The 11,403-nt window shown below is 35.5% G+C and overlaps 1 protein-coding gene across 1 annotated transcript; it reads left to right on the top strand.

Annotated features, from left to right (window-relative positions):
* Nucleotides 1-859: 859 nt before the first annotated feature.
* Gr45 (gustatory receptor 45) lies at nt 860-3,329 on the top strand. The gene is given in 4 exon segments (NM_001130874.1): nt 860-1,657; nt 1,779-1,856; nt 2,335-2,494; nt 3,166-3,329. Coding segments are annotated over 4 exon segments (1,200 nt in total).
* Nucleotides 3,330-11,403: the final 8,074 nt, after the last annotated feature.

The following is an 11,403-nucleotide window of genomic DNA, read 5'->3' as shown; positions in this document are numbered from 1 at the left end:
ATTATTTGTTATTCATAAATTATATATAATTAAGAAATGAAAATTATAATCTATATATATAAAAATTAATTGCTGTTCGTTAGTCTCGCTAAAACTCGAGAACGGCTGGACCGATTTCGGTAATTTTGGTCTTGAATTATTTGTGGAAGTCCAGAGAAGGTTTAAAAGGTAGATATATATGAAAATGCTCCGAGTTAAATAAAAATAACAATTTTGTTTTTCCTTTGATGTTGTTGGACGGATTCCTTTTGTTTGTTTTAAGTTTATTTTATATAAAAGTTTAGGTCTTTTATTTAACGATTGAGGCAGTACGAAGTCTGCCGGGTCAGCTAGTCTATAATAATTACCTACTATTTATGACAGATTGATGTGATTAAATTTAAAAAAATTCTTTATTTTTAAATAGTGTTTTGTCATGGTGATGTTCCGTTGAAATACATTCATTAATTTTATTAAAAAAAAAAAGATATACTTAAAATGTATTTTACAAAAAATATACCGACTAATAATAATAATAACTAAACTAGTTTTAGATGAATATTTTCAAGTACATATTAATAGGAAGTTATAGTTATATTTAACATGTAACATTTTTTGACAGACATATCCCGGAGAAACTCTAAGCAAATAGTGCTACTACTCGAAGCAAAACGATCGATGTCAGTTTTCAACATTTACACACTTGGCACTCGATTACCGATCCATATGCTCGGCGTTACGGCCAGTTACACTATAGTGTTGCTACAATTTGCGGTTTTGTAACTTAATCTATAAATACATTAAATATTAATTATACCCACATATTAAAATACATCGATTTAAAATTTTCAGAATGTTGAAAAAAAGTGCAATGATAACTATGAAGTCTCCAGAGTATCTATCAAAAGATATTTTAGATGAGGACTTCGTTCGGGTTTTTCGTTTTCCATTTTTGGTGCAAATGGCGCTAGGATCATGCAGAGTCCACTTGAAAGCCAGATTCATTACTATACCGACGCTCGGTCAAAAACTTTACACAGTAATGAGCATAATAATTTGTTCTTTGTTGTATTTTAATATGACGAAGCTTTATCTACCTCTATATTACGAACACAGTATCGTGTACTATATTTTTGTGACCGTGACTGGTTTGGATCAGTTATCTTTTTTTGCAAATTTAATTCATCTGCGATTTCTTAATGGGGAAACTAATACTGCATTCTACATCATGATGCAGAGAATTGATCGGAATATGAAGATTGATCACAACAATATTTTCAACAAAACGGTTACACTAGCTAATATATTAACGATTACATTAATTATATTACATTACGTTGGCCTTGTAATATCAACGATAATATTGAAAGAATACTCACTACTTAGTTTGTTTGGATTGTTGTACGGTCAATTAATGCTGATGGTCGAAATGGCGCTCTGTTCAAATCTAATTATATTTTTCTTTATGCGGGTTCGTTTTGTGAATGCTATTTTAAAAAATCATGTTCATCCGGAAAATCAAAATCAACCTCCGAAACTTGTAAGGTACTTTGTAACTAATAGAATTACGAGGTACCTCGCTGCACAAACACATGACTTCATCGTAAACGACACAGATGTTTATTTGAAGCAAATATTCGAAGGATTTTCGATGTTTATCGATATTTATAGATTTCAGGCAAGTAAAATGTTATTAATTACTCAAAATTTTCAGTAAGGAATACTGGCCATGCTCGGAGATTTCATCAGGATGACGTAATTTATTTTTGGTATATAAATGCATGTTTTACTTTTTTCAGGTATGCCTCTTTTGCATAAAGCTAGTTGTATTGAGCCTGCTAAATTTCGAATTCTGCTTGGTTGGGATACAAAGAAATGTAAGTCAAAGCACGAAGTGACTAGAATTAATCTTATTCTAAAGACAAGTTTTTCAGACAGGATTTGGGTCACTCATAAACAGTCCATGCGATTTTGCCTTAGATTATGTTGATTACATAAATTTGTGTACACATTACAAGCATCAACGCATCGAATTTGACAGCGTCTAGGGGCACTGGACTTAAACGAACCTAATAGAATCCACAACGTAAAAACAAAATGTCAACCTTTCGGTCGAAGTCTAAATTATCTTCAAACTGTGCCCCATGAATGTTGCGAAACAGAAATGTGCAAATCATTAAAATCGAGGCCATGGTTAAAATACATGGATTGGGTATAATTGGAGAAATTGACTGCTATTATTGCTACAGAAACTCACTAGCCGAACATAACATTATGTACCGTTTAAGTGTCCGTGCCCGTTAAGTGCCCGTACATCAATTTTGAAGTCATTAAATTAGCTAATGGTTTTCGCAGGTTTTAGGAGCAAATCATATAGGAAACTACTATATTATAGTAAATTCAGTTATGGGATTTTTCACTGCGCTGTATGTAAGCGGACGCTGTGAATTGTTCTTCAGAGAAATACGGGAAACCAAGCGTTTGTCCGTTGCTGTTCTGTTACAATATCAAGAAGGTACCATACTTTTGATAGCATATTTCCCTAAACTCCCCCAAGGCGAGTATCAATTGTCCAATATACCTGGATACGTCCTTCAGTCCAATTGCGGGTCAGTTACTTTTTTTGTGTAGATGAGTCAACGAACTGGAAGGTCTCTACCTAGGGGAAAATGTTTACTGAAGATCATAGATGCCGTGATGGAGCGTGAATGTGCTAATCAATATGAGGTCAAATCTCTATTAAGTTCTATAACGTCTGTCCGACCTTTCAAACCAGAAAGCCCGACTTCTTCGCGGCAGAAAGAGGCAGGGTGGCGGTACCTACCCGTACGTACTTACCTACAATGGTACTAGTAATCGCAGTACACTGGTATAATAACTTTTAGAACGATTTAACTTTAGACTTTAACTTTAGATTAACTTTAGAACGATGCTATACCGATTCGACAAATCAAGAGAGCAATCGATTGTGAATGAATAATACTTATCTATAGCTCGAGTCACCTTTTAAATGCCTTCATTAGAAAATAAAGTTGACTTCATAAAACAAATAAAACAATAATATTGGAACTCTATAATATAGAATAATACATTCATTTAAATAGGATTGGCCCTAATGCTTTTATAGCCTCATTATGTAAACTTATATTTTTTTTTAGCAATTAACTAACAAAATAATAATTTCAGGTCCCCTCAGAAAAAAGGCGACAAGAATGTTAAAAATTATAGAAGAGTCAACCCCCCAATTTTCCATTTACGACATGTGGCAAATGGACGGCTACACCTTCGTAAAAATCTGCAGTTTAGTCACAAACCTCATTGTGACTTCATTACAATTCGCTTACTTATAAAATTGAACGCTGTGTAGAAATACATATATGAAATATATCAAAACTGTTTTCGCAATGATAGGTAATGATAAACTTCGTCTGACTTGATGGGGTAGTTGTTAGAGCTCCTGAGTGTTAGGCCGAGGGTCGCAGATCCCATTCCCGCTTCATAGGTTCATTTGCTCTTTGGGTGTTTAATGTCGATACTTCGGTCTAACATAAAAGTTATAGTGCAGGAATTAAAATACACAAATTCTAATTTTAATGTCAACAAATTAACTGGTTTGATAGAAAATATAACCCAGTTTCTCGCCGAATCTTCTCAGTCGATCACGATTTCGATCCGGTGGTAGATTCAGCAAAGCACTACTCTTACTGGGGCTAGTGTTACCAACTCTCAGATTGAGCCCGTGAGCTGACCTACCAATGCGAACTTGACTGGAATAGCCCCTTAGGCTACCAGTGATTAAGTAGGAATAAAAAAATTAAAAATTGTGCAGCGTCATTACAAAGATCGTAATTTGCATAGACTTGTTAAAGAAATGTTGAGGACAGGAAGACGTGGGGAAGCAATGTGCATCGAGGGGTCCACATTTCAAATTAGACACGACCTTCAGCAATGAAGAGACCGACTCAGAAGAAGAAGACACAAGATAAAGAAATATAGTCAGCCAATAACTCCATACCGCTAAGTTTAAGTGCCGCGAATAACCGCGGTATGGATTGGATCTTTTAGGCAGGCCACAACTAAACATCACAATGCCTACATATGAAGAATTGTGACCACGTAAAAAATATACAAAAGAATATTGAAAATTAAATTAAATATTGAAAATAATTATTGATTTATTTCAAGATAAAAAGTTTTACAAACTTGTAATATAAGGAAAAACTACATGCATATAATATATAATTAAAAATTGTCCAAATTTGTAAAATTAGAAATTCAGGTTTCACATAAAACGGACCCAAACACTGAATTAGAAATTAAAAGTTAAAATAAATATTTTTATAAATTAAATAGAGATACAAGATTTGGACGGACTTAGAGAAAAAATAACATTTCAACAGACGATAAGTTTCCTAAATTAAAAATGTAATGTAACTGTAATGTAATGTAACTAAGTTATCCAGAGTTGAAAATTATTTTTAATCGCATTTTAAGTCTTCAACTTGAATTAAGACTTGTAAACTAAAAAACGTATGGTAATAACGTCATGCTAAATTCACCTATGTTTTAGGTCCTAGTATCACTAAAATCACATTTTACAGGTAGGCTTAGGTACAGTTTCGAAATGTTGTCAATTATCCTAGTTTGTTATTTGTAAACATACAGACATATAATTATTATTTATTTATCATTACCATAATTAAATCTAATAAACTGGACGGATTTTTGTCCTATATTATATCTTTTGTTTTGTTCTATATTATTGCTTCGCAATTTATTATTACAGCTTTTACGAAATCTAAGGATTCATCAGTAAAAATTCATTCCAGCAAACCAGAGCTGACAAAAAATGGCCCGCGAGCGGCTTGCATCCCATGTCCCATAAATAATGTTTTCATCAAGATTTTCATCAACAATTTGCATCAAAGATTCTCATCAAAAAATGTATGAAAATTTATTTGGTTACATTTTTTTTCATTACATCTTTACCTCGTTTTTTTCTGCTCGTAAACATTTCATACACAAGTAATTACAGTACATACAAAACATGACGTTTGACTCACGCCATCGCTTCACAGTCATGCTTTTTTTTAAATACAAAAACAAAATATTGAACTGGTGGTAGGACCTCTTGCGAGTCCGCGCGGGTAGGTACCACCACCCTGCCTATTTCTGCCGTGAAGCAGTAATGCGTTTCGGTTTGAAGGGTAGGGCAGCCGTTGTAACTATGCTTGAGACCTTAGAACGGATATCTCAAGGTGGGTGGCGCATTTACGTCGTAGATGTCTATGGGCTCCAGTAACCACTTAACACCAGGTTGGCTGTGAGCTCGTCCACCCATCTAAGGAATAAAACAAGAAAAAAGGATATCTACCAGTTTGTCAAATATAATATAAGTATATGATGCGTCTATATGTAGCTAATTTAGCGTATTCTAAACCTATATAAGGAAGCATTACATAAATCTATCAAAAACCTTAAAATGCATTTTTTTTTTCTTACACACTAAGCAAATTTAACATGGGAGGACTTGTTAGCTAAGCGACGATTTACAGAAATTGCTTACCAGAAACTGTTTAAATAACTTATAATTATTGATAATTACAAATTAAGTTCGTACGTAGCCTTTTTTCTATTCGTGGCCGAATGAAAAATTTTACGAAATTGGTACGCGTAATGGAACCTAAAAAACTTAATGACCAATCCATGCATAGTAGGTGCATAATTATTGCACAAAGCGAGATTGAACATGGATAATTCTTGTAGATCAAGATATACAATGTATTGCCGTCTTTTATTGAAACTATTACATGAAGAGTTCTTCATGTAATGGATATATACGTATAAAATATACATATTTTGCATGCTCTTAAAATCATTATACTATAAAAAAAAAGAGCAATAAAATACAAAACGACACTTACATAACAAATTACACAACTCTAAAAAAAAAAAATTCGTTCTTTCCCCTAACGTTTATACTATGTTTTTCCAGTTTTGCTTTATAAAGCACAAGTCCGGCCTCGCATGGAGTACTGCTCCCATCTCTGGGCTGGGGCTCCCAAATACCAGCTTCTTCCATTTGACTCCATACAGAGGAGGGCCGTTCGGATTGTCGATAATCCCATTCCCTCGGATCGTTTGGAGCCTCTGGGTCTGCGGAGGGACTTCGGTTCCCTCTGTATTTTGTACCGTATGTTCCATGGGGAGTGCTCTGAGGAATTGTTCGAGATGATACCAGCATCTCGTTTTTACCATCGCACCGCCCGCCACCGGAGTAGAGTTCATCCATACTACCTGGAGCCACTGCGATCATCCACAGTGCGTTTCCAGAGATCTTTTTTGCCACGTACCATCCGGCTATGGAATGAGCTCCCCTCCACGGTGTTTCCCGAGCGCTATGACATGTCCTTCTTCAAACTTCTTCAAACAGGCTTGTGGAGAGTATTAAGCGGTAGGCAGCGGCTTGGCTCTGTCCCTGGCATTGCTGAAGTCCATGGGCGACGGTAACCACTCACCATCAGGTGGGCCGTATGCCCGTCTGCCTACAATGGCAATAAAAAAAAAAAAAAAAAAAAAAAAAAAGTTAATTATTCACAAAAACGAAAATAAAATTCCTTTTTTGGTATAAAGTTTACTTGTGTGATAGTTATAGTAATAATACTCATTTTTCAATTTTTTTATAAATTTTGATTAATTTTAATACTTTCAAAAAAAACGCGCCATGAAAGTGAGGTGTTTACGTTTACACAGTGCCACTAGATGGCACTCGAGTCATAAACAACGATCAGGTGTTTTTGATGCATTTTGTTTCATATGTGGTGAATTTTTTAAAGTTCAAAAGCAAACTGTTTCATGCTAAATTTTTTTTTGTCTAATTACGGTATAAAATATCGAAATTTTATGCTTTGCAATCAAAGTCAAATTTAGTGTTGACCCGTGTTATGTGATGTCTCATATTTCAGTCGAATAAGTACTAATGCAAATCTACAAGCAATCGTAGACTGCTCACTACGAACTCAGTTTTCAGTTTGTGACGAAAGAACGTCTAGAGTATTTTTGGTTATATGATAATAATAAATAATGAGATTGATTCTAGCTATCTTCTTTCCAAAATTTCATTTAAATGTAGTTATATTTCCGCGCGTTCTAAACAGACCTTTCACATGTCCACGGCTCGAACGAAATATGCATCTAACTCTTTTGTCCGTAGATCTTGTAGGTTGTATGATGCTAAGTTCTCTAATGCTGACATCTTTTGCTTGTCACTTGTAGCATATAGAAAAGCTATTTTAAAACAGTTATAAGGTGATTTAGCCCGATAAGTAGTATAGTTGATGTATAAAATAATATGTGCGTATTGTGTTGCTTTTGTTTGTTTGTTTTTTTGTTATTTAATTTTCTAAATTTCTCTTCTTGTTCACTCTTTACTTATATGTGATTTTGATTGTGGAAACATATTTGGTTATTGTTTTAGCTATATTTTTTTAAATATTATATGTTTGTATTGTACTGTTTGTTTCCCAAATAAATAAATAAAATAAAAAAAAAAAATTAAAAAAAATGACCAATAGGATTTGGATTGGAGGAAATTAAATAAAATACCTTTAAAACCTTTCAGGATTATTTCATTTATTAAGCATGTTTAACAACAGTCATGGTATACTCGGGGCCAACACGAGCTAAGGAGTATTACGGAAAACTATCTATCCACAATCTACAGTACAGATGCCTTATTGTGACGTCATAATCATTAATTAAATTAATGATAACGGTTGTGTAACCAGAAATATTAAGCTATTGCATAGTTTTAATCGCTTGCTTTGAGCACGGTGACCGAATCAAGAAATTCCGTAACAAAAATAAAACCTAACACCCCACTCCGCCTACCATGTAGCTCGCGTTCAACACATTCACACGTTGGGCTTGTGGAGTGTTTGTGAATAAGCGCGCGACGTGACGTCGCACTGCATGCGCATCATGAAAAGTCTGCCCATTTCTCTCTGGCGCGGTCTAGCTTATGAGTGTGAAAGGGACAGTTAATGTCTTGCTGTTGTTAACTTTTATAGATATAACGTGGTCTTGTTCTATTACTGTTTTATTATTAAATTATTATTGTCTGATTATAATTGCATAAGTTGATAAAAAATGCTATGCAATAGCTTTACCGCGGCAGTCCCCGAGTGCCACACGTGTTTTTTTTTACTGTACTTTCTTGTTTGTGTACAAGTGTTTTCTAACATATCGCGTCCCACTGTCGTCCTTTCGAGGTACTATGACAGAAATCTTGAACAGAACAGATAATTTGAAGTGCCAAGAATTTTAGCTAGCTTAGGAAAGAATAATTGAATTTTAGCTAGCTGAGAAACGATTAAAGAACAAACATGCAAACATTCATTATTATTTATGCAGATACTATTAACTATAGATAAAACAGATGAGTTCAATGCGGGCAGTAGCATTCACATCATCAATTACCTCAATTGATGATGTGAATGCTACAGAAGCCGCTGCACATATGCCGACCGAAATCAGTCTGTTTTCATTAACAACGAAATTATTGGAGTCCAAAGGTCATTGATACTAACTTGCCCACTGAGTTTCTCGTCGAATCTTCTCAGTGATGATTTCCGATCCGGTGGTAGATTCTGCGAAGCACTGCTCTTGCTAGGGCCAGTGTTAGCAACACCTCTGGTTTGAGCCCCGAGAACTCACCTACACGCTTGGGTAACGTTGATATAGCCTCTCAAAGCTATCAGCATAGGTAGGGAAAAAAAACAGGTCAAGCTAATAATAGTACATTGTGCGCGGTGCACATACTATTTTTTCTCCTACCAGGCCGAAAGTTCGTGGTGTACCGAGCCGGGGTCCAGGGACGAAGCCCTAGCCGGCGGTAGGTGGGGCGGAGCCCCCCCCCCCATACTCATAAAAAAACAATTTTTTTTTTTTTTTTTTTTTTTCTCTATATTTATCTGCAATCGGCTCTATAGCCATAATCAGATGTGTTCCAAGAAGTTCGAGTTGTGGATGACATTACATTAAATGTCATCAATTACAGCAGTAGATTTAGTATCTTTGGTCTAAGTCTAAAATTTGCCATCTTTTTAAACGTTTCACATCTCCAGTTGTGTCTAGCAGGCACCTTGCCAATTCATTTGAGTGCTCATTTAGTCTTTCCTTATATCTCTTGCTGTTCTTGTTGACTTCCTCTCGAACAGTCGGCATTTCTAAGTATTCGTGAATCTCACTATTTCTTACAAACCAATGCGCGTTTGAGATAGTTCTAAGAGCAATGTTCTGGAATCTCTGTAAGATCTCGATATTCGAGTTGCTAGCGGAACCCCACAGTTCTATTCCATAAGTCCAGACAGGTTTTATAATCGCTTTGTAGACCAGGAGTTTATTACTTAGTGACAGTGAAGACTGGCGTCCCAGTAACCAATTCAAAGAGAGAAATTGCAAGTTCGCTTCTCGTTTTTTTGCTTTTATATGGTTCGCCCAGGTTAATCTTCTGTCTAGGTGTAATCCCAAGTATTTCACAGAGTCGGCATTTGGTAAAGCTTTACCTTCCATGTAAACAGGGCCACAGACACCTTTCCGAAGGGTGAATGTTACCTGCGTTGACTTAGTTACACTAGGTTTTAATCGCCATCTCTGCAGCCAAGCATCCACTTTGTCAAGCTGTACTTGTAGTTGTAATGATGCATTATGTGGATCTATGTCACTTGCCAGACAAGCTGTATCGTCAGCGTAAGTCGCAGTTACAACATCTTGGGATTGAGGCAGGTCTGCAGTATAGATAGAAAACAGGACCGGACCAAGCACTGATCCCTGGGGTACGGAGGCGTTAATATTATACAGCTTCGAACAGTCCTCTCCAAATTTGACTTGGAATTTTCTGTGTTTTAAGTAGGATCTCAGGAGCATGAAAAAAGAATTCGGTAGGAGGGTTTTCAATTTATATAGTAATCCCTTATGCCAGACTTTATCGAAAGCTTGCTTGATGTCAATAAATGCCGCAGAACAGTATTCCTTCTTTTCTAAAGATTGTCGAATTTTATGAACTACTCTGTGTACTTGTTCGACAGTAGAATGCTTCGCCCGAAATCCAAACTGATGATCAGGTATAATCTTTTCCTGGTCAAGAAGCGGCTTCAGTCTTTTTAGAAATACCGTTTCAAACACCTTAGACAACACAGGTAGAAGACTTATGGGCCTATATGAACTTGGATCTGACGCTGGTTTTCCAGGCTTTATAACCATGCAGACTTGTGCTATTTGCCAGAGTTTTGGGTAATAATGTACTCTGAGGATAGCATTGAATAACATTGTTAAAAATATTATTACTTTTTTGGGCAATTTTTTAAGTACCTCACCAGTTATTAAATCAAAACCAGGAGCTTTTTTATTTGTAAGAGACTGTATACATTGCGTAAGTTCCCTGGGGGTGACGGATTTGAGTGGCAGGGATAGCTGCTGGTCACTATTAATCATGACATCAACTTCTTTTTCATAGTCCTCCATTGGTGATAGGTTAGGGGTAAATATTTCATATAAGTAATTTGCAAATAGCTCAGCTTTTTCAGTTGTACTCTTGGCCCAAGGGTCGGTTGGCGATTTCCTCATTGGTGGAATATGGCTTTTAGGTTTTTTGAAGTTTTTGGTGATTTTCCATAAAGAATAATTGTCCTTCTTGTATGCTGAGAGCCCTGATATTTTATGATAAAATGCTGAGTTGACAGATTCATTGATTAGTTCTTTTAGTTCTCTTGAGATTTTATTAAATTCTTTTTTGTCTGTATCGGATCTTGTCATGTGGAGTTGCCTTCTTAGCTTTCTCTTTACTTGAAGTTTGTGGCGTATTTCCATAGGTATATTATTACTAACAGTATGATCGCTTAATTTTGGAGTGCAATGCCACGCAGCCACTTGAATGAGGTTTGTGATATAAAATGTTGCCTCATCTATATCTTCTAAAATCTAAAAAAACAATTTAACTGTTTTTTTAAATTTTTAAATAAACTACTACTAATTGAATAAGAACTGTCTGATGAATTGATGAACTCATATTTGTTTAATACTTCACTATTAAATTTTATTGCCTTTTGTTTATTTCACTTTTATGCTAAACACAATATTACAAATTACCCGAGCACAACAATGGCGGAGAATTTTAGGCGCGTGAAAGCAGACGTAGACACTAACGCGCATGCGCACTTGTACCCAGGGAGAAAAAGTTACACTTTCTTCCCTGTACAGCAGGAGGAAAAGTTACACTTTCTTCCCTGTACAGCGGGACGAAAACCGAACTTTCGGCGTCGATAGGAGAAAGGAGAATTTATATAAATATAACCTGTAATTATCCGAATCGAAATAAATTGGAGATTAAAGATTAGGGATATGTTTAGGCAAGTACTAAGAAGA

Source organism: Bombyx mori, chromosome 13 (genome assembly GCF_030269925.1).
Source record: "Bombyx mori chromosome 13, ASM3026992v2".
In the NCBI taxonomy this organism is placed as follows: Eukaryota; Metazoa; Arthropoda; class Insecta; order Lepidoptera; family Bombycidae; genus Bombyx; species Bombyx mori.
This window is presented reverse-complemented; position numbering and strand designations above follow the sequence as displayed.